This window comes from Ailuropoda melanoleuca, chromosome 1 (assembly GCF_002007445.2).
Source record: "Ailuropoda melanoleuca isolate Jingjing chromosome 1, ASM200744v2, whole genome shotgun sequence".
Taxonomy (NCBI): Eukaryota; Metazoa; Chordata; class Mammalia; order Carnivora; family Ursidae; genus Ailuropoda; species Ailuropoda melanoleuca.
This window is the reverse complement of record NC_048218.1, coordinates 179,924,068-179,948,211: the sequence shown is the minus strand read 5'-3', so window position 1 is coordinate 179,948,211 and position 24,144 is coordinate 179,924,068. Positions and strand designations below refer to the sequence as shown.

The window sequence follows — 24,144 nt, the reverse complement described above, 5'->3', positions numbered from 1 at the left end:
CCCTTCTTCTTTCTATAAACATTTTAAAAGTTGAAAATGATTAAATTGTAGCATCTGAAAAAGCCAACTGTGCATTTTCTAGCTGTAACATATGACTGAGAACACTGTCTGACTCTGATCTGGTAAGAATAAAGATAAAAAGAGTAGAATTTCATTAGATTCTCAGGATTATCCTTCATACATTCATAATCTGTTAGTAAACATCTTTGTCCTTTTAAGAACTTCTGAAAGTATTCAAGTTCTGGGAAAGAAGAATAAAGGACATTTGTTTTAACATGGTACATATTGTAAAAAGTCCTGTTGAGAAAAGACATTGAACTGTCAGAGTCCTGAATGATTGGACAGGCTTTTGTCCCTTAATAAGTTGTAGGTCAGACAAGAATGTCTCATTGCCCTTGAATATGTGAACATTGAACTTTCACTGTTAAGAAAGTGCTAAGATGCTTGAAATCCTATAAAAGTACTTCAAAATAATTTTCGGCCTAATGGATAGGTGTAATTTTATAGTCCAGATTGTGCAGAAGTGCTACCAGGTTTTCTTCAATTAATCCAGGAACAGTGAATAACATGAAACTACAAATCACGTATGAGAAACATCTTCCTAAGTACGTAAGTTAGCTTAGCAACTTTTTCCAGTCATATTCAAACACAGGGTTGGAATATGATAAACCTGACTGAACAGTCAGAATGTGAAGCACTGAAGGGAGACAAGTTAGAGAGGAAGCTGGTACATTACTCATTAATGAATCAGACACTTGCTTCCCTCAGTGTTTGAAAATGTCCACAGAACAAGGCATGGTAAATTCCAAATGGGAGGAGTTGTGCTCAGAATTGGGACTATATAACTGATCAATCTCTCTGGTGTTATGTAAAGCAGAAATCAAATACTCGTGAGAAATGGTGGTGGTGAGTGGACTCCTTTCATGTCCTGGTGGCTGTCATGTAAAAATTCTCTATCCAGGGAAAGAGAGACAAGGAGAGAGGCACAGGTTGCTAAATGCCAGGCCCTAACCCCCGAATAGGAGTTAAATTCATGTGAGGTGGGTGTTACCCTATAACTCAATTTTCACTTAGTTCTTAGGGTAGGTCTCAGTTTTATTTTGCTCACACCTGAGAACCTCTCTTGGAAATCAGAGTTAGCAAGTAGATTCTCTGCCAGGGGAATGAACTAGGAATCTTTCTCAAGGTAAATTTTGTCAGTATGTAAAATATTCTTTTTCAGGAAAAGTAGAAAAAACTTTTAGAAATCATAAAAATACTGTGAATGGAAGGACTAGCCAAACCTAGTCATATTTTATACAGATGTGGATCCCTTGGGTGAACATAATGCAATTCTAACAGTATTGGGAGAAAAACTAAAAGCATATAAATATCACTATATTGAGATCAATATATAACCAGAGAATAAAATATAACCAAACAAAACTTTCTATAAAAAATACTTTCAAAGGGATAGAGAATGCCAAGCAAAAGCTATCCTTATGAAAAAAAAACAAAAACAGAACAGTACAGGGATGCCTGGGTGGCTCAGTTGGTTAAGGGTTTGCTTTCAGCTCAGGTCATGATCTCAGGGTCCTGGGATCCGCTCAGCGGGGAGCCCGCTTCTCCCTCTCTCTCTGCTCCTCCCCACTCTTGTGCTCTCTCTCTCAAATAAATCAATAAAATCTTTTAAAAAAATAGAAAAGTACAGAAAAATAAGTACATAAGTACAAAATCCAATTTCTAAAATTCAGTAAACAATTTGGATCCTTGAAAAATCAATAAACCAAAAGGTTAGAACAACTTAAAGACAACTGTGCTCAGGACTGCATTAATATAACTCATCAATTCAAGGAAAAATAATCCAAGGCAGTTGTGTGTGTGTGTATGCAGGGGGTATGCATGTTTGAAGGAGAGAGAAACAGAACGAGAAGAGAGAGGGCAAGGCATTAAAAAAACCAAAAACTTTTTAACCATATCGGTATTGCTTACTGACTGGCAGTCCCAGCCTCCTGCCCCACTGTGCTGTAAAGTGCTATAAAGACAGGTGTACATTGCTGAAGGAACATAGGAGGAGGAACAGCTAATTGTGGCAGACAGAGGCAGGGCCAAGGAGTATGTTAGCATGGAGATACTACTTGACCCCAGTTTCACAGGTTAAGTTGGAGTTGCTTAGGCATAGTAAAAGCGGGGGACAGATAGGACATACATCTAGGCACCTCAGAGAGAATGTGTAGGCTGTTCAGGAAGCTGTAACAGGGATAGAGACTGTGTGGGTTGGGCTGGGTATGGATGAAACTGAAAGATTAGGCTGGGGCCACATCATAGAAAGCCTCATACATCCTGTTGAGGGATCTATAGTTTATCTGCAGTTTATCCATAAGAGTCACTGGGAGGTTTTAAGCAGGAGATGGAAACGAGCATAGTACTAATAACTATGAATTAGACAATTCTGGTGACAATGTGGTGAATGGACTGAAGTGGAAAGAAGCTAGAGCCCAGAAGACATGACAGAAGGTCACAGCATCTGTCCAGGCAATAGAAGATGAAGATTAACAAGAGTGAAGACTCTCCGATCTGTATCTTCATCTCTTAATTTCCAGAGAGTCCAGAAATCCATCTCTCAAGCATCAGTTTTGTATGTCCAACAGCTATTTAAGACTAAATCTGACAACTATTAATTGAGGACTTAATATATGGGAGATGTTTGGGAGTGAGTGTACATCAGTAAACAAAACAAACACTCCTGCTCTTGTGGAACTTACTTTCTAGCAGTTAGATCCAGACAACAAATTATACATGTGGTGTGTTACGTGTTGATGAGTGTTGAGTGTTACTGGCAAAAAAAAAAAAAAAGAGAGAGAGAGAGAGAGAGAGAGAAAGCAGGGTTAGAGAATCAGGAGCACACAGAAGGAAGGTGGTGGGAGAGGTCCGTGGCTTTGAAAAATTAGGAAGCTGGCTTTTAAGGAAAGAGTTGAAGGAGGAGAGGACTTCGCCATCTGAGATGTGAAAGATTTTTTTTCTTGCAGAGGCAAGAGAGACCAAACTGAAAGCATGCCTGGTGTGTCTGAGGCACAGCAAAGGGCCAATAAGCCTGGACCCTGGTCCAGGAGATGAGACAAGATCAGAGAGGACAAAGAATCAGACCATATAGGGCCTTGTAGGTCTCTGTGAGACTTGCGGTTTTACTGGAGTGAAATGAGGAGCCGTTGCAGCCGTTGAGCATGGGAGTGAATATATTTGAATGGAATCACCTTCACCTTGACTGTGTGTGTGGAAGAAGACTGGTGGTGTGGCAGGGGAATGGGATAGGGTAAAAATGGAGAAGTGAGGGGCGCCTGGGTGGCACAGCGGTTAAGCGTCTGCCTTCAGCTCACGGCGTGATCCTGGCGTTATGGGATTGAGCCCCACATCAGGCTCCTCCGCTGTGAGCCTGCTTCTTCCTCTCCCACTCCCCCTGCTTGTGTTCCCTCTCTCGCTAGCTATCTCTGTCTCTGTCAAATAAATAAATAAAATCTTAAAAAAAAAAATGGAGAAGTGAGATCAGTTAGGAGGCTGCTGCAGTAGTCCAGGTGAGTGATGGTAGTGGCTTGGGCTAGAGAGGATGGAGTGATAAGAGGTAGCTGAATTCTGGTTATATTGGAGACAGAGCTATGAGGATTTGCTAAAGGATTTGGAGATGAGGTGTGTGAGAAAAAAGAAGTCATGGATGCTCCAAATATTTTGGCTTTTGTAACAGGGAGAATGATTTTGCCAGTTACTGACATGGAGAAGCTGGTAGGTACAGTAAGTTTCACAGGAATGTGTGACCGTCAGGGAATGCAGTTCTGTTCATGTTTGAGATACTTTTTAGGCATCCAATTGGAGATGTTAGAGTATGCAGTTGGATATCTGAGTCCTTGATTTAAGGAGAAAGGTCTGCACTAAAAATTTAAACTGGGAAGTTGTCTGCATATTGATGGTATGAAAAGCCATGAAACTGGATGAGACCACCAAGAAAAGGAGAATGCAGAGGAGGCCTGTGTGCTGGGGCACACCAAAGCTGGGAAGAAGAAGGCAAATGAGATAAACAGTCAGATGTCCTTCTGGCACCTCCATTTACTCCCATGAAAACTTGTTCTATCACTGCATATCCTATCTCCATGCGTAACATTCTCACTTTTCCAGGACATCATTTTTGACTCCCACCTACCGGTGTTTTAAATATGTTTACATCTGCTTCCATCCCCACTGCCATTAATAGTTGAGGGCAGTGTCACTTCTTGCCTGGATTATGATGACAGCTTCCCACCTGGTATTCCGACTCCATTCTTGCTTCTGATCATCCATTCCCCAATGTACCAGAGATATCTTCCTTTTTTTTTTTCTTTTTTAAGATTTATTTATTTGACAGAGACAGCCAGAGAAAGAGGGAACACAAGCACGGTGACTGGGAGAGAAAGAAGCAGGCTCCCAGTGGAGGAGCCTGATGTGGGGCTTGATCCCAGAACACCAGGATCACGCCCTGAGCCAAAGGCAGACGCTTAACGACTGAGCCACCCAGGCGCCCCCAGAGATATCTTTCTAAAATGACAATGTGATTATGTCACTTTGTTCTTTAAAAATAGCTGAACTCCTTAGCACAGCTTAGAAGCCATGCACGATTTGGCCTCTGCCTAACTCTCCAGCCTTGGCTTTTGCCATCGCCTCCCTAGGAATCTAGGCTCTAGCCACCTTGCCTTTCTTCAAATTGGTGAAGCAAGCCATGTGCTCTCTTGCTCTGGGTCTCAGCACACATGGGTCCCTTTTTATAGAATACTCTTGTCCTCACTTTCACCTGGTTAACTTACTCTGTCCTCAAGTCTTACCATAGGTGACGCTTCTTTCAGGAAGCCTTCTTTGATACATCTCTCACCCTCTAGGAATGTATTAGAAACTGTTCCACATGCTCACATATCAAACCTGCCTTCTTTTTAGTTAGACTTTATTATGTTGTGCTGTGATTTACTTATCTGTATCTCCCACTAGACTGAAAGATCCATTTTTAGCCCCTAGCATAGCACCATTACATAGCACATGGCAAGGATTTGTTGAAGAATGGATGATGAAATGAATTAATAAAGAATGACCTTGAACAAAGACTCTGGCAGTATGGATATGATAGGGAAAAAAGACTAGATTAGAAAGATATTAAAGAGATAAAATTTATATGACAATGATCCAATATGGATTTTGATCATAGGGAAGACTAAGAAGTCAGGGATATCTAAAAAATGTCTACCTTGGGTATCATAAGCAAAGGTAAGGTAAATAGGCAGAGAAAGGTTTTGGGGCAAAAAAAAAAAATAGTTCAGTTCATAACTCTGAGGTATCTGTTGGTCATTCACGTGGAAGTGTCCATAAGGCAGCTAACAACATGGGCATGGTGTGCTAGAGCAGAGGGAGTTAGACACAGCAATTGTGAACCACTGGCCCATCAGTGTAGTTGAAGTCATTGAGTTAAGTGAGATCACCTTATGGGCGTGTTCAGTATGTAGAAAGAAGAAATTCAAACTTTAGATGTAAAGTTTAAATCTAAACTTTAAATGTAAAAAGGAAAGTCTGGTATTTCAGAAGCTAGAAATTTCAAAAAAAAAAAAGGAGCAATATATATGGTGTCAAATCTCACAGAGGGGTCAAGTGTGATAAAAACAAAAGTGTCCATCAGATTTGGCAATGAGGAGGGTGCTGGTTATCAGAGTGAAGACATCTTCTTGGTAGTTGGGAACAGACTGCGTGAGCAGAATAAATTAAAGAATGAATGAGAGTAGAGACAATGAGTAAGAAATTATTTTCAAGAATTCCAAATTTATTTAAAGGGTAAGGCAGAAGCAGGAGTGAATACTTAAGGTAATTGTAGAGTAAAAATCCTATCAGGATATCTGCATAAGGCGGCAGCACTTTCTGTCCACGCGTCCTGTCCCTGTGCTTTAATAAACCACCATTTTGCACCAAAAAAAAAAAAAAAAAAAAAAAAAAAAGGATATCTGCATATGAGCTTTTTTGCTCGAAGCAGTATTGGGTAAGGACTGAATGAAAAAAAGGGGGGATTTTAAAAGATAGGAGGGGTTGGGAGGGAGGGAAAAATGGAGCAAGGTGCTCCAAGATGTCGGGGAAGAATGGAATCAAGACCATAGGCTGAAGAGACTATTTTATCATTTGAGAGAAGCAGGGAGGTAACAACAGGCGGCATGGAAACCATCTGGGCTTCTGTTCATTCTCTAAACTATAAAGGGAGATATTACATGGAGAATAAAGGAAGCCAAAGAGATTTCAAGAGCTTAAGAAAATGGTGAAAGTTTGAAATCATTGTGGGAATGAAGAAAATGGGAAATGACCAAAACAAAAGTTTGCTTAAGGCGATACTTATCCTAATACACAATGCTGATTCCAATGGAGTGTCTAAGCAGTCAGCAAGGTAGATTTGGGAATTAAATGGTTCCTTAATCATGACCTTGGTAGTGAGTGCCTTGTATGATTATATAACTCATCAGATCTATGGGCCTTTATTAAAGGGCAATGCCAACATTTGATTATACAAAACAAGTTTTATTGAAATCTGTAAGGAATAATTTCAGGAAAAAGAAAAACATACTTAAATAGTTACTTTGCTCTCTTTTCAATAAAACCAACAATCTGAAGATGTTAAAGAAATGAATCAGATATAATGATCATCTAACTCTGAAAATTAAAACCCACTTAGGAATTGTGAGGGAGGCTTAATCCTAAATACCAGTCTAGTTATTCATTCAGAATCTTTAATAACATTTGGGAAGTAATTAATCAACTTATGACATAGACTCAAGGGCTGTCACCTTTCATTGCTGTTAATGAAACTGTCTGGGGTTTTATCTGCACTCCTCTGGTGATTTAAAGAACAGTTTTTTTTGTAAGCTCTTTGAAGAGCAGAAGTATGTTTAAAATCATTGAATTCTGATGTATAGACTTCAATAAACAATCCAAGTATATATTAGTAAAACTGAAATAAAATATAGAAGCATCTTAATTTTGACATGACAGAAAGTAAATTTCTGAAAAATCCAAAATGTGTATTCATTTCTGTTAGGAAGACACTTTTTCTGTCAACAAACTTTACTTTGGCTGCTTCTTTATATAATTCAACAGAACTTAAAATATATATTGTACTATTTTATACTTAATAAAAAAAACCCAGCTAGGGTAATAATATTTTAAGCCCAAAGGTTTGTGCAGGCCCTAAATGATTCTATTTGCTTGCTGTCTTCATCTTAATTAGACAGTAGTCAAACCATAAGTAAACCTTGGACAGTGTAGCAGGAGCTGAAGGGATTCTGCCTGAATGTGAGGCCACAGTCAGGTGACAGCTGCCCATCTAAGACTCTCAGAGGAGTAAAAAGACAGAAAGTGAAGGCAGAGTCTGATATAAGCTTTCCTCAACTTTAGACCACTGTCTGAATTTGTGTTTAGAACAAATGTAATTACTACACATACTCCAGCATGAACTCTGTATAATCAAAGTCCAAAGAAATAGCCTCGAGATATACCTGAAAGAAATATATATCCACAGCAGATGGTATTCCAATGGAGAATAGTTATGGATATAGTTTTAAAGGCTGTAACTTTTGATCCCAATAGTAATTGATATATTATAATGAGCTGATGTACTAGAAAATTCTAGTTAAGAAAATGGTGTAAAAAATTTGTAGGGGCACCTGGGTGGCTCAGATGGTTAAGCACATGCCTTTGGCTCAGGTCATTATCCCCAGGTCCTAGGATTGAGCCCCAAATCGAGCTCCATGTCGGGCTCCCAGCTCAGTGGGGTGTCTGCTTCTCTCTCTCCCTCTGCCTCTCCCCCTGCTTGTGCTCTCTCTGTTTCTCTCTCTCAAAATCTTTTTTAAAAATTTGTAGGTTTTCTTGGTTTTTCTTTTAATACTATGAATTCCTCTAAGAATATAGAATTTCATTTGCAGTGTTTGCGAGTAGCTAATAGAATGCTTAGAATATGCCTTGAACACTCAGAATAAAAGTTCTTTCTGCTTCCTGCTACATAATGCTGCTATTCTTACTGGTATCTGAGGGTAGAATAGACTAAGAGGCCTGACTAGGACTGGGCAGATGATAGCCTTGCTTCTCCCAGAATTAAACCATGTGACAAGAGGAAGTTCAGACTTTGCTTACCTATCACATGCTCCACCATTTTCCTGTGAGTGTCCCTTGATTTCCCACTCAGTTTTGACTAGGCTTTTTCCTATTTGGAAGGCAGCAGCCTGATTCCTAATTGAGACACTTTTCACTACTTGCAATGCACCCAAGCCCATGACCCCTCAGCATATCCATCCACCTCTCCCCTCCTGTAACCTCATTGATCTAACACCCCATTGAAACTTCTTCTCCTTCGTTATCTGTTTTCTCTATTTGTGGCACGAGAGTTATCACAAAAACCTTCTTAAATTGAACTACAGTTTTTCAAATGTACAAATACAAGGGCATTTGGCTGCTTGTTTATCAAATTATGAGAACTTTTAATTAGAGCTTTAAAAATCATCTTAATTTGAATATGCACATATTGATATATGATTACTACTGATGGTTTGATCAACCATTGAGACAGAACTTAAGCATGTCAAAACTATATAAATAAGTTACTCCTTATACAGTGCTATCCGTAATTTAGTTTCGAAACAAGTTTAAGGGTGGTATACGTATTCAGTAGACCTTCAGGTTCACCCAAAAGAACCTCTACTTAAAGACCATAATAACACAATTTTCCTATTTCTCCCCACCAAGATATAAGAAATCACTAAATTCCATCACCCTAATGTCATATAGAAACAACACCTTTTGATCAGGAAAGGTTTTCTGAGGACAAAATGTGGGGAGCAGTGAGAAATACACAACATGGTATCAAGAAAGATCTCAATGCCCATGTTTCATTACAATGCTTTCTTCTAAATACTACTTTCTTTTAGAGAGAAGGAGTTGCTGTCTTATAGCCATCAGTACTTTAATCATGTGCATTTCAATGGGACTTAAAGCTACATATTTGTGCTGAGTCCATATGGGAAGTCTAGTCACCAGAAAATACACACTCATAAACAGGAAGTCTAACTACAGTAAGAAGGTGTTTTTCTCCACACAATAGAGTTCAAAGATGTGTCATCTATGTAATCCGGAGCAAAACCCAACACCCCCATTATTGTTGAGTATCCCTCTTTTCCCTCCTACGTTTTGGCAACTTATGATTATAGCATTACGTTTTCTAAGCCTGCTTGAACTTGCTTATGGATACAAACGACCTGCCCTTTTCTGCATAGCTTTCAATCAGTAAGCATGTCAAGGTGGGAGGAAAAATGGCAAGAACAGTAAGAGGGGAAAAAAAAATCAATTTTCAGAAAGCATATGGTAACAACTGAATATTTAATCTAATTAGCCTAGAAATGCCTTCCTATTTTCAGCACTCTTTGCAAGGCAGTTGCTTCATGGTACAGAATGAATTTCAATAAATGTCATATATTTAGTTTGATGGCTTATTTTTAAAATTTGTCGAACCAGGTCACTGACTCAGAATAGATTCATTCTGAGACATGACAGATGGATACTGCTGTTGAATAGAAAGACTGACATTAGCTGCAAGGTTCTGGGCAGAAGAAAAAGTCATTTATTTAACATTCAACAAAACATTTACTGAGTACCTACTGTGTGTTAGGAAAAATGATAAATATTTGGACTGTATCTTTTTTTTACAATAGAAAAAGGAGTGGTTCCAAAAATAATTTCCTTGGAGTTAGTAAGGATTACAACTAAATACTACTGGGTCTTTAAAAGTACTCACATTTTTCACATTGCATCAGAAAACTGCATTAGCACTCATTCAAATATTCATTCTGTTATGGTTGTGAGATTTTAGACCTAATTCAGATTTTTGAAGATGCTGTTTACTGACCCTTAGCAAAAACCAACTTCCTATTCTTGTGGAACAAAAAGGCCTTACATGGCTTCAAAGATTTCTTAGACATCAAAGAGCTTAGAGAGACATACAGTTTATGGGTAATGATTTAGGATTTAGTGAATCAAAAACACATGGATTAAATTTCCTTTAAAAGACCCCTAGGTTTAAATTTTAAGAGCTAAAATGTTGGTCTAAACACACATTGGTCTTAAGAAAAGCCAAAACTTATTTTTAAAGATTGCTTGAATTGCCTTGTGGACCCAAAACTTGTCTGGATTTTCCTTTCTCACATGATTAGACTTCAAAGGAGACAACCTGCCTTTTGTTAAATAAATTTACCCCACTTCTCTCTTTCTCTGCCTTGTGAAGACTACATTACAGCTGACCCTTCAACAACATGGTTGGAACTGCATGGGTCCACTTATACAGTATAGTACTGTAAATGTGTTTTCTCTTTCTTATGATTTTCTTAACATTTTTTCACTTTACTGTAAGAAAACAGTATATAGGGGCGCCTGGGTGGCACAGCGGTTAAGCGTCTGCTTTCGGCTCAGGGCGTGATCCCGGCGTTATGGGATCGAGCCCCACATCAGGCTCCTCCGCTATGAGCCTGCTTCTTCCCCTCCCACTCCCCCTGCTTGTGTTCCCTCTCTCGCTGGCTGTCTCTATCTCTGTCAAATAAATAAATAAATAAATCTTAAAAAAAAAAAAAAGAAAACAGTATATAATACATGTAACATAACATGTGTTAACTGCCTGTTTGTTACTGGTAAGATTTCCAGTCAACAGTAGACTACTAGTAGTTAAGTTTTGGGGGAGTCAAAATTTATATGCAGATTTTTGGCTGTGCAGTGGGTCAGTGCCCCTAGACCCCGTGTTGTTCAAGGGTCAACTGTATTTCAAAGGTCTCCAGCTTTGAATGTTCTTAAAATTTTCAATGAAATATTAAAAATTAGAAACATCCCATGGTCTTATGGAAAAATTGCAGTACGTTTCAGTTCCTTCAAGTCAATTCTTTTTTCTTACATACAACTTCAAAACTGGACTGGGATTTTAGATCCAACTATCAGGGAATATGGGATCACTTCAAAACAGGAAAAAGGCACTGATATTAATATGTGCACTATTTCATGATATATTATTATATTTGCATTTAAAATAGTAGGAAGAAATACAGTACATAATCTTCCATTCTAACACAATGGCCTTCTGGAAGGCCACTAGCCTGGGCATTTCACTGAGTTTTTAGCATTAAAAGAGACAAGTCAGTGCACAACCTGTGAGCTTTCATTCCTTTGGAAAAATAGATTGCCATACTGATCTGATGGCTTCTAAAGGGCCCTTGAAACCAATGCTGTACACGTTCTGAATTTCAATGGTAGAGAAATAACAACTAGTGAAGTTCAGGCAGTTCTAAAACAAAGCAAAACAAACCAAAAGCACCAGTATTCCAAAGAGGGAGTTTATCCTGAATGAGAACTTGGAAATGAAACCTATGCATAAAGTTAATGATGAATTGAGGTTTCAGAAAGTGATTGCATCACGTTAAGAATGAAAAAAGTAGATTACCTTTTAGTTCACAAATATACATAGCTTGATAGAAAGTACATTGGTTGATAAGTTTAGAAAAACGAGTATGTGCTAATGGGTGATGAATTATATAATATCTTTTTTTTTTTAATTGCTAAGCAAATTTTCTAGAGGGAGGAAAAATTTGAGAACTCTAGAAGATAAAACACATGGCAGAAGTGGCTCTGGGACTCTTTGGCCATGCATGCTGCTGAATTTAACAACACCTGAAGGTGACACAGGGGACCAACAGGCAGGAATAGGCATGGCTAAGGATTGCCAACAGGACCACCAGAAGCCAAATCTGGCACACAGACTTTTTGTCTATCCTGCACACTGTTTTAAAGATGCTGAGTCAACATTTTAAAGCAGAGAGGCTTCTAGCTTCTCCTGAAAATTTGAAAGACACAACCACAGGGGCCCATGCCACATACTGGACTTCATGGCAACTCTGATGATGCTGGCTGCCTCCCGTTAGGTGGGGCTTTTTCTTTTCTTTTCTTTTCTTTTAAAGATTTTTATTTATTTATTTGACAGAGAGACAGCCAGCTAGATAGGGAACACAAGCAGGGGGAGTGGGAGAGGAAGAAGCAGGCTCATAGCGGAGGAGCCTGATGTGGGGCTCGATCCCATAATGCCGGGATCACGCCCTGAGCCGAAGGCAGACGCCTAACGACTGCGCTACCCAGGCGAGGTGGGGCTTTTTCTAAGCAGGCTGTTGGTCTCTAGTGAAATGGTTAGTTTCATTCATTTAGGTTACCTGCTGCAAATCTTTTTTTTTTTTTTCTTTTTTTCTTAATAATCTCTATGGTCCATGCAGGGCTCAAACTCACAACCCTGAGACTGAGTCGCATGTTCTGCTGACTGAGCCAGCCAGGTGCCCCTTCTTGGGCTGGCTGGCTGGCTGGCGGGCTGGCTTTCTTTCTTTCTTTCTTTTTTTTGTTTGCAAATCTTGATATAGGACCGAGGCAGAGCATAAAGGGGCAGGAAGAAGTGCAGAAGAAAATCCAACACAGTGGTTTAACACTGGAAAGGGAAAAGAAAGGAGAGAGAGAAGAAAGAAAGAAGGGCACAGCAAACACAGGCTCCATACATAGATAGCAACTGTCTGCTTTGCTGTCTCCAGATATTTACTATGGAAGGGACTGGAGACAAAAGCTGCGGGTATTACTCTCAACAAACCCTTTTGAGCTGGGCTCCCAGGGTAGAAAAGAAGAAGGAAAACTGAATGGATCAATAACCTTGATCAAGGATGGCATGCGGACATGACACCATGTGAACACAGGAAAATACCACGGTTTTGCTTCTTCCATATACCATAAACCAAGGGATGTGGGCCACTCCTTCATTGTCACCTTTGAGACTGCAATAAACTATGGCAGGCACTGTTCAGGTACTTCCATATAAGATCAGAGGCTCCGAGTAGGGCTGTGCAGGCTGTGCACTGCACAATTCCAGAGACAACAAAATGAGAATGGCACTCCCGAGAAGTGCAAAGTAGAAGCCCTGCTCCAGGTATCCACACAGCTCATTATCTTATTTCCTTCAGGTTCTAGTTCAAAGGCCACCTTCAAAGTGAAGCCTTCTCTGACTCTATTACTGAATTTTTCAATTACTACTCCACCCTCTCTTATCCTTGAAAGTCCTCAATTTGCTTCCTTGCAGTTCTTATCACCACTCACATTTTTATTTATGTATTTTATTTATTGTTTGCCTTCCTCAATATAGAATGGAGCATCATAATCTTAGAGATCTTAGTCTGTCTTACTCTCTACTGCTTTGCCAGAGTCTAGAATTATGGCTGGTAGGTGCTCAATAAATTATCCTGAAAGACTAAATCCTCAATCACATTCTTAGGAGTATAGGAACCTGGCTCTCTAGGACTTGTGATTATCTGACTACATTTCATAACTGCCCTGATCATATTCATAATATACTTTGTTGTATTAGAAGAAATACATTTTCTTTCTTTTTTAAAAAAAAGGTCTTTATTCATTTTATGAGAGTGGGAGAGAGAGAGAGTGGGAGCACAAGCTGTGGGGGGGGAGCAGAGCCAAAGGGAGAAGCAGACTCCCCACTGAGCAGCAAGCCTGATATGGGGCTCCATTCCAGGACTCAGGATCATGACCTGAGCAGACACTTAGCCAACTAAGCCACCAGACACCCCAGGAGAAATACATTTTCAAATTCTATGGATCATTATATAATTTATATGACCCCTAGGCTTTTTTTTTTTTAAGATTTTATTTATTTTTAAGTAGTCTCTATACCCAACGTAGGGCTGGAACTTACAAACCCAAGATCAAAAGTCTCATGCTCTACCAACAGAGCCTGCGAGGAGCCCCTATATGGCTCATAGGCTTTTAATATGAATTTTATGGACTCTATAGCTACACAATTTTTACAGAAATTAAAAACAACATGTGTAACCTGCATAAATGTACTTGTGCAAATTTACACAATCATAGAAGAAATAATGTATACCTGGATATACAATCAGTTAACTGTTTTTTTTTTCCCCACTGAGCTCATACCTCCTGCTACAAATGCCACACATGTGATTTTTCTCTCAATTACATTTTACAGCTTATAAAAACACTTTCTTCATTTTGTCCCTTGAAAAGCAAAGGATCTGTAGTAAGATTTTACTGGATGTTTTTATTGAAACAAATCCCAAGGGGAATATACTAAACTGTTAAACACAGCTGAAGAGATATCTGAGAATGGGCTTTGTGATAGTAGGATAGATTACAAAATTACTCACAGCTCTTAATCTGATAACAGGAGCAGAATGCCTCACACATATGAATGAAGGCTTTTTCTGGTATGCTTTACTACAAAAAAAGAGAAAGAACAAAAAAGAGAACTGGAGAAACAGAAGGTGAGAAAAACTCTAGAGACCAGAAATGTAACATTCATCATTATCACTAACCTAAGGATCCCAAACTGTGCTTCAGCAGAAAATGCTTCAAATAGTTAACCTTTACTGACGGCCGGGCAGAGGTGCTGTCGAGATAGCATGGAGGCTAGGTTCAAACACAGTTTCCTTACCTAAAGGCAGGAAAGGTTACAATGTTGGTATCAGCTGTGTCTATTTTGTAAGGTTGTAGTATCAGAAAGAGGATATGCTCAGAAGCACCTTGAAAATTTTAAGAGGTCTTTAAGTTCCAATCTTCAGATTTTTAAAAAAATTTCTATTATTTAAATGGGATGATTTCTAATGTCATTTTCATGTTACATCCCCTTAATAATTATGGATTTTGGGGGCTCCTGGGTGGCTCAGTCATTAAGTGTCTGTCTTCGGCTCAGGGTGTGATCCCAGAGTCTTGGGATCGAGCCCCACATCAGGCTCCTCCACTGGCAGCCTGCTTCTTCCTCTCCCACGCCCCCTGCCCGTGTTCCCTCTCTCGCTGGCTCTCTCTCTCTGTCAAATTAATAAATAAAATCTTTTTAAAAATTATGGATTTTGGTTCTATTTTATATGTGTTATTTATCTAAATATCTAGACTGTAAACATCAAGGGCAGAGATTTCGTTTCTCCCTTTCTTAAAAATATTTCTCTAGTACCAAACACATATGATGCTCAACATACAGTTCTTAGCTATTTTTGGTGAGGGAAATGTGAGAATGGCAGCAACTCAGTGCCAGTTAAGAAAAGGGAATCAAAGTGATCCTAAATTGACATTAGTCAGTATATTTATCATTCATTACTAAGCGGTTACTATTTATTTTGCATTGAGCAAAGCCCGTGAGAAAATTGCCCTGAGGGCTCTATGTCAAAAACACCAGTTTCAACATACACCAGCGAGGTAAAGGAGGTTAATTTCCTGGTACTTGAGTTTCTTCATATTTTCTTCCCTTAAGGCAGCACAATTAGGAAATTTGGTATCCCATTAACAAGCATAGCAGCCCAAGGAAAATATTAGGGATGATGGGGAAAAGAAAGCATAGCTGGCTCTGGTGAGCCTAATGACAGCAAAGAAGAAACCATGAAATTAGAGTTTAAAAATGGGGGTTTGAAAGCAACTCTGACCCAACCAAGGGGAAGGGATGAGGAGGAAGGGGCAGAAAGATGGGAAGTGCTGTGAATGTGTATGTGTACAGAGCCGTGTACTTTACATGGGTGTGTCACCATAGGCACTGGGGCAGTCACCTAGAGAAAGTTGTGTGTCTTGAAAGGAATAACCCTTTTGAGTTATTCATTTTGTTTTGAGGTGACCATATTTGAGAAAAAGTTTATTTGCGGCTATTATATAGATTTGTAAAAGGAAAGTTAGATTGTTATTTTGAATTATTTTTTTAACCAACAACAAAGAAAATTGACTTTTGAAATGTATTTTTTAGTCTAACCCACATTAAGACAAATTTTAAAAATGTCAGGATTATAGTGGAACATATGCTTGTACAGTGTTAAGGAATTTATAAAATGTGTATTTTTTCCACTTAGAAAAGTGTCATTTTCCTTTTATTGTAGCTTTAAAAGTCATGAAAATATTATCAGCTTTCATATTGACTTGCTGTGGTTAATCTTGTATATCTTTATCATTCAGATAAACCTCACTCATTAATTCTGAAGGCATAGAGTTTACATCTAATGTAAACCTTTACTGTGATGTATTAAGAACAAAGCAATCTTTGAAAACGTAGTACCCAGCAGATCATCTTCTATATGCTATAAAGTCCATCACATTAAAATCAAAATATATTTAGGTTAATAATTATAGGCTTATGCACAGTTAAGTTTGAAACCTGAACAGATTTTCTAAAACACCAGTATATTTTATAGGCACTCACACAAATTTTTGGTACTACAAAAATTTCTTAGGAGTAATGTAAGTGTTACTGGTATTATTCAGCAGTTCAAAAAGAATGAACATTGAGGGGCGCCTGGGTGGCACAGCGGTTAAGCGTCTGCCTTCGGCTCAGGGCGTGATCCCAGCGTTATGGGATCGGGCCCCACATCAGGCTCCTCCGCTGTGAGCCTGATTCTTCCTCTCCCACTCCCCCTGCTTGTGTTCCCTCTCTCGCTGGCTGTCTCTATCTCTATCGAATAAATAAATAAAATCTTTTTAAAAAAAAAAATGAACATTGAATACATCACAGATTTGCAGTGTATGATTGGAACCAAAGCAGCTCACTTCTGTTCTATTATGGAAGTTTACATGTTAAAACAAAGCCCAATAAGCTTAGAGATAGAAAGAAAAGCTATGTACATGTAAATAATCTAAGCACCACTTAACAGTTTACATAAAAACACAATTTATGTCCCAGTAGCACAGAGAAACATGATGTACAACATTTTCAGATCTTCATGCAGAAAAAATGCATTAGTCAGCTATAATAGTTTAGCTATAAAAGAAAATTATGTTTTTCTGGATCCATTTGCATGGCAATGTCCATGTGTCTGGCTGATGAAAACGACAGAAAAAACCTCCACCCAACTCTACAAAAATGTGAACCGTGTTCTTAAAATTCAAGAGAGGGTCCATATAGTCTATATTCACTCTAATGTCAGTTTTTACAACCCTCTCATATTCATTGACCATCTTAACTTGGCAATTACAGTATCCTGATTATTTTGCCTAAGAGAGTTGACAATATTTCATTCTGCCCCAGAGCTCCTCTGAACATAAAACTGTGATAAGGTAAAATACACTGGACAACTATTCATGCATGAGCCCCTGAAAATCTCTCCAAATGCCAAATTAGTAAATGGTTCTTTTAAACATAAGCGGTATGCAATGGGAAACCATATTTTAGAGTAAATCCTGTATTGGCAATGGTCGGTGAAAATACTTTCACTGGTACTTAAATTATTGGGTCTATACCAGTTCTAGCTAGACTGCCCGACCTCTGGTTATAATCTAGTTCACCTAATAAGATAGATGTCCTCCAAGTAGCCCCAGCAAAGAGATAAGGTAAGATTGAAAATGATGGATCACAAGCCCTGTGTATTTGCCAGAAACGTAGAATTCAGACCTTCACAAAAACACCTGCCCCTTGGAAAGACCCGCACGTATTACAGATAAAGCAGGGTTGGGAACAAGGAAACCCACTCCGCTCGAATCTTGCCTGCCTCATCACCCTGGGACAGGGTGACCAAATACCTTCTCTAAGGGCTGAGTCAGATCACAGTCTTGAAACTTGCCCGGCCATAACAGTCATACATCACCCCTCACTCCAACGACCCTCTCTCCTGAGTCAGACAGGTGGCCGTCAGAAGCAAATCCCTAAAACGAAAAGCCCCACTCTAGTTTGCACCTCTCCCTCGCCACATTCCTTCCGTTTCTGAAGCCCCTAACTCGCCCACCTCCCTGGTCATGCCCTTTGGAACAGCTCTCAGGTCTCCCAGGGGAACAAAGAACAGAACGCTGGGGCCGAAGGGTGGGGTGCGGGGTCTGAAGCGAGCTGTAGCTTTACCTTGCGGTGTCCGAGAACCGCGGAGAAGTCAATCGCGCAGAGACCACCCGCGTGCTCCGCGCCTCCCCGCCTCAAGTCAGCTGTCGCCCCGCATCTGGCTCGCGCCCTCCGCTGGGTTCCGCATCTGGTCACAAAGCGCTCGGGGCGCTCCGGGCGGCGAGAGCGTCCGGGTCACCTGCGGCGGGGCCGAGCCGAGTGCCCGGTCCGTCAGCCGGCCGCGCTCCCTCCGCCCCTTCTCACCCGCGCGCTACCCGGCGGGTGACTCAGCCGGGCATCGGCGCGCGCGGCCCGTGGCCGCCCCGGGCGCGTCCAGGCGGGAAGCACGGCCGGGCGACCTGACCGAGGCGCTCGCTCTCCTGCCCGCCCCAGCACGTGCCCGTCTGTCTCGCGCGGGGTCGGCCGCCTAGTCCGCCGGTCCTAGGACCGCTGAGGTGGGGACTGGCACCACCCAGAGGGGGAAATCGGCCCCCGCCCTTCCTGCCGCCCGCGCGCCGCGCCAGTCCCCGCGGGGGTCGCGTTTCCTCCCGCCCCTCCCCCGCCCCCGCCAAGGTGAAACTTTCTAGGTGGAGAAGAAGTTTTCTCGCCCTGTCTGCGCGCTCTCAACTCCCCCAGCCCGGGCAGTTTGAAGTTAGCACAGAGGAGAGAAGCGACTCCGAGTCTCCCCCTCCTGGTGCTCGCGCGGCGAGCGTCAGCTGGCGCGCAGAACGCACGCTCGCAGAACGCCAGGGGCGCACACTCCGCGCACACTCCGCGCACGCACCCCCGCGCGCTGCCGGCGGGAAAAACGCGACGCCCAGTTGCCAGTCTCTCCCCCCGGCTGCGTTAGCCGCCTGGCACCGAGCAGGGTAGAGAGAGTTGGACACCACAGAGACAAGGAATTCATTGTCAGAGACTGAGGTAGGAATGGATGGAGAATTGTCCCAATGATTTCTTTATGCAACGATTATCCCCTACTGTAATAACTCAGATTTCTGGAAGGAAGAACAGCCCAGGAGTTTAGCCCTGAGGAAACTTCAGCTTTTCATTTTTTTTTTTATAGCAGGAAACAGGCTGATTAAATAACTAGGCAGACAGCAATGAACAAGCAAAACAGAACAAAAGTTTAATTCTTGAATGTTGAAATCCTATGACAAAAAAAATGTTGTGGGGTTGTGGTGGCCTGGTGAATTAGGATTGTGTTAGGATAACTTTTTTATACTTCACATGTCTGACTATCAAAATTGACATTAACCTTATAGAGAAAATAAACCCTCAAAGGTAACAGAATCTAAGGAACAGCATTGCCTGTTAGGTTTTAACATTCTCATTTCTGACTTGCATAAGGGCTTGTCAGACAATGGCATCTGTTATTGAGTCATGGGACAAAACATTTACTGTGCAGGTTCAGGAATTATTTACTGCAGAATGAAAAATAGAAAAGTATAATAAGAATAGTTGTGTTTGTCCTGAAAGCTTACTATGTGCCAGGCACTTTCTCAGAGTCTACACAGAGCAATTTCAATCCTCAAAAGTAATTATCTCATGATTCCCCAATTTTGTGGAAAAGGAACTTTCCTATTACATAATACTAGAGCTCTGCATTGCACCATTTTGCAGATGAGGAACCTGAGCCCCTAAGAGTTCCTAAGAAGGTCACATAGTTGGTTGGTAAAGGAGGTGAGGTTAGAACCCAGCTCTCAAATCCCAGTCAGGTGTTCTTCATACCAGGCCAAGAGGCTGAAGCCTGGCAAGGCTAAATAAACAGCACAACCCTACTGAAGATTTCCTGATATCACATGGCATAATTTAACAATGACTATGGTTATTGTTTATCTAACCATATTGGTTATATGGTTATTAAATGCTGATTTACAGGTTGGACAGCACTGGTCCTATTTATGGACAGATCAGTTATAGATTTGGGATTAAGTACCAACTTCCAATTAAAGGTGAATAATGAATTCACACACATACTCACACTCACACACACACAGTTAACTATGTTGTCCAAAGGAATGACTAGAGTGCTGTTTCTGTTTCCTGGTTTCCATAGCAATATGTTAACTGGATATTTAGATTGCATTATATAGTTTCCTTAACAGGTTTTCTGAGTTTGTGTGCCATGATAAAAACATAAAAGAAAAAAAATTACAATTAAAGTAGTAAAAAGACCCAGAAGAGCCAGTACAAACTGGAAAACAGATTATAAATCCGAATAATGTATTATGTATTTTCAGCACTGAAGTTTCCTAGTTTCTGACAAATTTCAATCCAGTTTTGAAACTGTATTAAAAATTGTCATTTTGACTTATTAACTATGAGTAAGGAGATAACATTTTATAAAAATAAGTAGGAATAGCATGTAAAAGTATCTGAATGTGTGAGTATCAAATTATGAGTTTTTACATACTACCCAGATAGGTTTGATCAGGGAAAGGGTGAGACATTTCACATATGGAAATGGATAGAAGCAGACACTTTAAAAAGGCAATAGAAGTTCTACAGTTTAGTTTTGGTTTTGTGGCCAACTTTAATTGTTGCTGTTTAACTTTCCTTGGGTCATGGCATGGGTGACACACTGTATGATGAAGTTCTTTTGGTATTTTCCTAACCAAACCAAACTCCTGTGGCCAACACTGTTGGCTGGCTAAGCCAGCACCTGTTGTCAACCAGATATTCCTCTGCCTGCCTCCACTCTTGGGGCTAGAGAAGAGAAATACTGCTTTCCCAGACTCCTTTGCAGCCAAACATGGCCCTGTGATGTCATTCTGGCAATGAAGTTAAGCTAAAGTCTGTTGGGGACTTCTGGGAAAGAGTTTATTTTCCTGATGAAAAAGATTTAATAAGCTGGTGCCATCCCTTCCTACTTCTTGCTTTCTTGATTTCATATATAATGCCCAGCAGAGAGCTAACCATCTTGTGACCATGAGGAGAGAAGTTGGCTTTGACATTGCTGAGCTACAGCACCATTGCCTAGACAGATCCCTGCTTCCAGATTTCTTTTTTTTTTTTTAAGGATTTTATTTATTTATTTTGACAAAGAGAGAGGCAGTGAGAGAGGGAACACAAGCAGGGGGAGTGGGAGAGGGAGAAGCAGGCTTCCCGCTGAGCAGGGAGCCCAATGTGGGGCTCGATTCCAGAACGCTGGGATCATGACCTGAGCTGAAGGCAGATGCTTAATGACTGAGCCACCCAGGTGCCCCCCAGATTTCTTATTTTGTGAAAAAATACTTGTTCCAGACACTGTTAGCCAGGATTTCTGTCACCTGCAGCCCAGAGCTTTCAAAACTGATATACCCATCAAATGGGGAACAAGACATCTCCAAGATTGAGTTTAGAATAGTGGTTAAGAGTGTGGGGTTTAGGGGGCTCCTGCCTGGCTCAGTTGGTAGAGCATGTGACTCTTGATCTCAGAGTCATGAGTTTGAGTGGAGCCTACTTAAATAATATGAAAAAAAGAAAAAAAAAGTGTGGATTTTAGAACCAGACAGCTGGGATTTCAATCCCAGTTCTGCTGCTGGCTAGCTGTGTAACTATAGGCTGGTGCACTTATAACTGCCTTTTATCTGCAAAATGAGGATAATAATAGGGTTATTGTGAGGATGAAATGAGGAGCTATAAGTTAAGCACATGGAATAGTGTCTGGTGAAATATAAGTGCTCAAAAGGCATGAACTATTCCTTTATGGATATTTATGGATAACACAGTGCTAAACTATAAACAGAACCCCATCTCTTAACCCTGGGATGGGCCTAATGGTAGCCATGGTCAAGACGAAGAGGAAGGGGGTGCTGTCCTGCTCTAAATATGTCACACCCTTTCTGTTCTCCCTTGAAAATGTTAAAATTTGAATCTTAAAAGGTACTCTTTAAGTTTATTAACTGGTACTGTATTTAAACAAAAATGAAAGCTATCTTCTTAGAACAGGGGCTTCACGCTGGCAAGCTGTGGAGGGCAGGAACCAGAAACATGTAACAGGCCCACAGAATATTTTTGTAGTTTGAATTGTGGTAGACAGAACATACGTTCTGCAGTTTGCCATCATCTTACCAGTTTCTCTTGTAATGCATCCAGCCTACCTCTGATCTTGAGGTCACCTTTCTCCTGTAGGCATTAGGATTTGTGACTCCTGTTTTAGAGTATTAATTTTTGGATTTGCGTTCTCTGCTCTCCCTCCTTCCCCAGCCCCATTGCCCCTATTATTGTGCCTATGGAAAATGTCTCCACAAAAGGACAAAAAGAACGCAGGTGACAGTTCCTCAACTCATTTTTGTGGGCAAATACAATTTGGGGTTGTAGGACCTTTTACCTTACCTTTTAGGGGACCTCATATACAATAGAATTTTGAAGATTCTGAAAATTCACATGGAAAACCACAGCAGAACAAAACAAAAATAAAAACATGCTTTTTTCTTCTTAACATCTTCAGTAACAGTCTTCTGTAAAATTAATAATAGGGAACACAATTTGGGAAACCTTGCCTTAAAGAAAGGAAAGCTAGATATGAAGGGTTAGAACAGGGCACTTTCAATATTAACTGCTTTCGTGTTAATTTGTATTGGTCATTTGTTTGTGGCGGGGCTTTCTAAAAATAAAACATGCAATGTTAAGTTATCTAAGAATATGACTAAGCATATTCAATATCGAGGACAAGTACATGACTGCTAGGCTCTTGAAGCTATAAGTATGATTTTACTCAGAAGCCTATGAAACTGGACACAGAAAAGCTTAAAAAAAGTTGCCGTCTCCAACTGGGTGTTGCAGTTTTATTAGTGATTTGGCTCATTTTCACATCCAGCTTATTGCCTCTCTCCTAAAATCAGGCAAGGGCATAATGTATTTAGTTCTCATTTATTAAATGTCTACCAATCAGTCATGTGTTTGAGTTCTACTTATGTCCTCATAACAAAACTCCGGGATAGGAATCATCCTTCTCAGATTACATCCAGGGAAATGAGGCTCAGAGAGATCAGGTAACTCATCTAGGGTCATACCACTGACCTAAGTCTCTCTCTTTGCAGAACTCTTGCACTTCCCATTGCAACTATTATAAATTGTCCCTGGTCCTCTGGTGAATGATGTAATCATTTAGCATGGAACTGCAGAACTTAAAGCTTATTTTCCTTTCTTCTCTGTACACAAAGTCAGCTGCAACTTAAGGCATGGCCACCCCTCTGTTATCTTGACCCATGAGGACTGGATATTGCCATGCAGAAGAAAGATGCTTGTACCACCTGTGTTGTCCTTCTGTAAAGCATTGCACAGGTTGGGTGAAGCAAGGATCCCGAGCAGTCAGGTGGCCTAGGGTCTGGGCTGTAGGCACAGGACTGAGACCTCCTGAGTGTGAAAAGGAACTGTAATGCTCTTTCCCCAATGTCTCTCTTTTCACAACTCTTCAGCCCTCCTTTGGGAACACCAGGAATGTGAGAAAGAGAAGCAGCGGATGGTAGAGTCAGGAGTCTTAAAAGGTATTTTGGAGTATCACTGTCTTCTCCAAAGATGAAAAATAAAGGCAAAGACTTAGAAAGTTCCAGAAGGCTCTTACAATTCTTTCTGCTGTCAATACTTTCCTCCCTGAGTTGTGTTCATTTTTCTTTCTTTTTTCTCTTTTCTTTTACCTTATGGTAAATTGGTTTTTAAAAAAAGGCATTTTGGTAAAGAAAAATCTTTCATTTTTATATAGCATAGTATAACATTTTTTCTTAACTAGCTTATCCATTTCCTTTCCATTTAAACTGTTTGGCGTAATAGAAATGGATTAGCCCTGCTTAGGAAATAATGCACTAAAAAAATAAACACTTTTCTTTCATTGATCAGCATTTCTTTATGGATAGCCCTTTAAAAATGTGTATGTGAGTATATGTATTTGTGCAATTACTACAATTCTAGGTTTTACCACAAGATGATTACTTTGGCACTCAACCCCTGTGCATCAGTTTCTTCAGCTATAAAAACAGTTCCAAAGTCTAATGAAATGATTTTAAAACATTAAGTACCAAACAAAATTTTACTGGAACCAGTCTATTTGGAGCAAATATACCAAACAATTTACTACTTGTATTGTACACAAAGGGACATTAAATTAGAGAGAAAGTACTCCAATGTATTGTTCTTATTAACTATTGTCTTGTTGTATTATATCCAAATAGGGTAAAGTTCTTTTTTCTATTTCAATGATTCATTTATTTAATAATCAACTTAAAGATGGTATATTTGGTGAATCCAAAAGTAAATTAGGCACTTTAGAAATG

General features: G+C 40.2%; 1 protein-coding gene across 2 annotated transcripts in view; it reads right to left on the bottom strand.

Annotated features, from left to right (window-relative positions):
• Positions 1 to 18,520, bottom strand: part of MET (MET proto-oncogene, receptor tyrosine kinase) — a 110,435-nt gene extending 91,915 nt beyond the window's left edge. Inside the window, exons 1-2 of one of the 2 annotated variants that reach the window (XM_034670938.1) lie at positions 17,915 to 18,520; positions 14,259 to 14,328 (exon numbers count right to left, since the gene is read on the bottom strand). In XM_034670938.1, coding sequence (XP_034526829.1) covers positions 14,259 to 14,298 — 40 coding nt within the window. In that variant the 5' untranslated portion in view covers positions 14,299 to 14,328; positions 17,915 to 18,520. The remainder of the gene's footprint in view (positions 1 to 14,258; positions 14,329 to 17,914) is intronic. The other variant, XM_002917416.4, reaches the window with a different exon arrangement.
• Positions 18,521 to 24,144: the final 5,624 nt, after the last annotated feature.